Here is a 4,360-nt window from a genome sequence, read left to right on the forward strand (position 1 = left end):
AAAGTTAGAAATCAAAAATGGCCATTCATACACATTCATACATGAATTTAACTACAAACAATGAGATTAGATAAAATAAAATAAGATACAATTATATCAAATTGGATTAGATAAAATGAAATAAGATTAAATTAGATTTTAATGATCCTCTGAGGGAAATTCAGCCATTACAGCAACAAGTAATTGTTGTGATACCCGCTTTGGGGAAAATGAATTACAGGCTATTTCTGCTGCACCGTAAAAAGTGGAATTGAAGTCCACAGAGGACAAATGGCCTCTGCAGCAGGTCTTATTTTTCTGCTAGTAAGATAAGTTTGATAACAGAGCCTTTACAAACTCTGAAAGTGTCTGGGTTAGACTAATCCTGCCCACGACAGACTTATGACCCTTGGGCCTAAGTGAGGAACTCGAAAGTCCTGGAGCAGCTGGTCATCTATCGGGGTTCAGCTTTACTCCTTCCCTGTGGGGATGAACCAGGATGGAGTCTGAGGTGTACTGAGGTAACACAGGCAGGGCTAAAGAGGACACTCTATTTCACTCAGGAGGGGACACTTCCCCCTTCAACTGTTGATGCCTCCAAAGAGATGTAAACAGTAAGATGGATGTTGACAGCTGGTGTGGTGCAGTTGTCTGAATTGATATCTGTTGCTGTTAAGATGTAATTTTCAGAGGTGTAGAAAATTGGGTGTGTTTGAGTTCAAGACCAGGCAATTTGAGGTATATAATGTGAAGGTTAGAGGAAAAAAAGCTCAGCTATTGCTCTATTTTTATAGCTTTAAGTCATCATCAAGGCAATATCTTGTCTTGGTTAAATGTTGTCCTTACACTGTTCTATTGATGACAAAAACAAAATTAATAAATTACCTCCCTAGATAATTACCTTATCTACTTTTGCTGCCCTTATCCAAACAGTGTCAAAGCTGTGATGGATTGACAGCAACTTACTTGTATCAGTATTATTTTCAAATGGGTTTTAGTGATGCATGTCTCAGAAACAGTAAAACCAGCATGAACAACCAGAGTAATTTAGATACTATAGTATTCATCTGTTAGCAAAATATGGTAAAATAATAGCACAATTTGACTTCTGCGTAATCAAAATTATATTCTAAAATAGCGGGATTGTTTTAGCTTTTCAAAAGCTCATTCCATAATTTTGGAATCCTGATAACTAGCTAAGTCCTCTGGTCCTTTAAAAGCAAATAAACAGAACATCTTGAAAAGGAGTTAATGAGAACCATAGCTTTTATTCTACCAGAATCTGAGATACCTTTAACCTTAAATATTGATACCTTACCACAAAACACCAAACTGCAAATACATATCAAGTTAGACAAATTAGTTTAGGTAATTGTCTAAATCTTTGAGGCACTTAAGGTTAATACGCAGCTTGATTCAGTTTGTAGTCAAGGTTTTATGTTTTTGTTTTTTTTCTGAGTGAAGGGCACTGTAGTTTATTTTGAGTGTCCTGATGCCATTGTCATTAAAGCACCAAATGTGTATTATTTTACCACTGAAAATAGTCTTCAACAGGTATATGGGGTTAAGTTTACTAAAAACTACAATACCTAGCTGCTGTAGGAAAAATTTCTTAACTGACTTTTAAAATGAAACAATTTTTTCTTAACCATTTTTGAAGATTTACCTCTTCTATAGGACCAAATACCAAAAGCTGACTACCACAGACAGTGGAGGGAAGTTGGAAAGTATTGAGCGACTGACTAACACATTGTGGTTTTGGTTTTAATGTTTTCATTGGATTAGTTCAAAAAGAAGACCAACATACAATAAATCAGCCTTGTCCTTCATGTTAACATGGCAAACAGTAATTCTGCCTCCAATGTTATATTGATAACGAGAATCCGTCTGACTGACAATTTTCGGTTTCTGCTCTCTCATCAGTGAGTCCAGATGTGACCAGTGATCACAAACATCATCATCATCATCATCATCATTATCCACCTGCCAAGGATTCAGAAATGGAGGGCAGATCCAGGAGCCTTGGACTGACTGGAGCCATCTGGGTCTTGATTTTGCCTTGTTTACATATGCTCCTGGCCTTGTAACAGCTGCCTTTTTGCAGCATGAAACTTTCAAGACTTGATTTCAAGCTTATTAATCCAGAAGTGAAATGGCCAGTGGACGTAAAGAGCTCCAGTATGTAATGGAGCACCACTTCCACACAGTGCAGGACACGGTAGGAGTGAACACTAATGTTTATGTGGAAAATTACAAGACACTCTGGCTTATATGTAAGACAGCCTTTGGTTCAGTTTTGCGAATATTAATTATTTTTTATCAGTTACCTGGCATTCATTAACACTAAAAATGACTTATTTATAACAGCCGATGTTAAAACTAAATACAGCATAAGTTGTAAACATTTGGTATTAATTTAATTGTATTTAATTGTACACAGTCTCCACAGCTTTTGCAATTTAAATATTTTTGGCCAAATGAAAATGGCCTGTTTGTCTTATACCATCCTAGGAATCACCTATATGTATAAAACTATGTTTTTTTAAAGACATTTTTATACAAATGTGCTTAAGATTGTGCTTCAGATAATTGAAGGCTCTCAGATATGTACTATATGTCCTTATACATTCTGCTAAAAGGAACAAGAAATTATTCAAGGTATCTGCTTCCCTTCACTTTTAATAGCTGCCATGCAGAATCCATTTAATCGGTATATTTCAATTGCAAAATTGACCTGTGATGCTAGTGCTGAGAGAAATGGTGAAAGGAGAGGGGTGGGCAGGAGGACATTGGGGGCAAGTGAGGGAATCCACACTTCTTTCTTCTTTAGAAATAGATTAGTTTCCTTAGGAATCTATTATCATCTTTCAAACTCAATCCTCCTCTGCCTTCATGTATGCCTGGATGGGAGCTGATAGCTCTTGGAGCCACTGGTGAGGAAGAATCCAGTTGCTTCTACCTGATACCTGACTGCATACTGCTGGTGTGTTGCTGGCAGGTTTCTGTGCAGAGAAAAGGAAAATGATTTGTTTCACATACGCCATGCATGTCTGGTCAATGGCTGAGAGAGAAAAGTACTCAGCGGTGCCGAAAATTGGTTCTTTGGCTCACATATGCTGGGGAACTTCTTATAGAGCTAAGAAAAAATAATCTTATGAGATGCTGCAGAAGCTAAAATTATACTCTTTATAATTAAATTTCACTATTCATATATATATATATATATATATATATTCTGTATAAAAAACACAGAAATGAACAAGAAAAACATTAAAGCTGCTACTGTAAATAGAAGACAATGTAAACATTTACTGAAACATTTAATTACGGCTCGGGAACAGCTTTTTATTTTCCAGCCAAAGGTACAATCTCCTCAGGTCCTTGTTTGATCGTATATGATCATATTTTAAAAGCCTGCGACCTTCCTCTCGCTGCTGTTGTCCTAAAGCATGCATAGAAATTTTGTCATTAGTCATTTTCTCTTTTAATGTACCAGGTTAGACTTTTATCATGATATAAAGCCAAGGCTGTTTGAGCATCTGAACCACTTGAGTAGCTTGGACCGTTTCCAATGACACTTTCAAGGTTTAGAAATGATAACTTTGAGATTAATTATAGTCATCATTTCTTACTGTGCTTTAACTTTAATGTCTGTATATTAGGCTTTTTGAGGTGAGATTCCCAACTGACAATAGTCACTGCTTAACGGCTTTAATACAGTTGTTTAACTACCTAACAAGTCACGACTGCCCCCCCAAAGCATTTATATCACAGGTTGGCACCATCAAAGTCAGTGCTATTGTCATCTCAACAACTGTGTTAATGACATTATTAAAGTGTCTCTAACTAGATAACAGGCAGCAGGCACAGAGCCAAAGGTGCCTTCAGGCTAAATATAGATGTCAGGTTGCACTCATTCTCCTCTACTTAAAGGAAAAAGTTCAGTTTGATATCGAAGGTGATTCTTATCGCTACATATTGGCAGTTATCCAGAGGAGGACAGAAAGAAAGGGCCAGATGCCGATGCACCCACCTCCAGACAGGTGTCATCCTGCAGGCATTGCAATGTGTCAGAAACTCTTGAATAACATGTTTACCCTCTGATATTATGTTTAGAGAGTGACTGTGTCATCTGAACAAGAAATTCTTGTAATACACGCAGCTCTATTTTGGGACTGTAATTTATCCTGCAAGGGTTTTTTTTTTTTTTGATACAATGGTCTTTAAAGGAAAACTGCTTTTTATAACATTGTACTTGCCAAAGTAAGTGCTGAGAACTCAACAGCATTGCTGAAAATAGGTCAGGCGTTGCAACAAACATGAGTAGTCAAACGTTCAGACAGGTTGTAAACAAACCCCCGGGTTAGTAAAACTTGTTCGG

General features: G+C 37.0%; 1 protein-coding gene across 1 annotated transcript in view; it reads left to right on the forward strand.

The window, feature by feature from the left end:
• The window catches only part of gpc5a (glypican 5a), a 108,536-nt gene extending 105,998 nt beyond the window's left edge, over window positions 1–2,538 (forward strand). Inside the window, exon 9 of the mRNA XM_035682008.1 lies at window positions 1,903–2,538. Coding sequence (XP_035537901.1) covers window positions 1,903–2,066 — 164 coding nt within the window. The 3' untranslated portion in view covers window positions 2,067–2,538. The remainder of the gene's footprint in view (window positions 1–1,902) is intronic.
• The last annotated feature ends 1,822 nt before the right edge of the window (window positions 2,539–4,360 follow it).

Source organism: Morone saxatilis, unplaced genomic scaffold, assembly GCF_004916995.1.
Source record: "Morone saxatilis isolate NCDOM2014 unplaced genomic scaffold, NCSU_SB_2.0 Contig11, whole genome shotgun sequence".
NCBI lineage: Eukaryota > Metazoa > Chordata > Actinopteri > Moronidae > Morone > Morone saxatilis.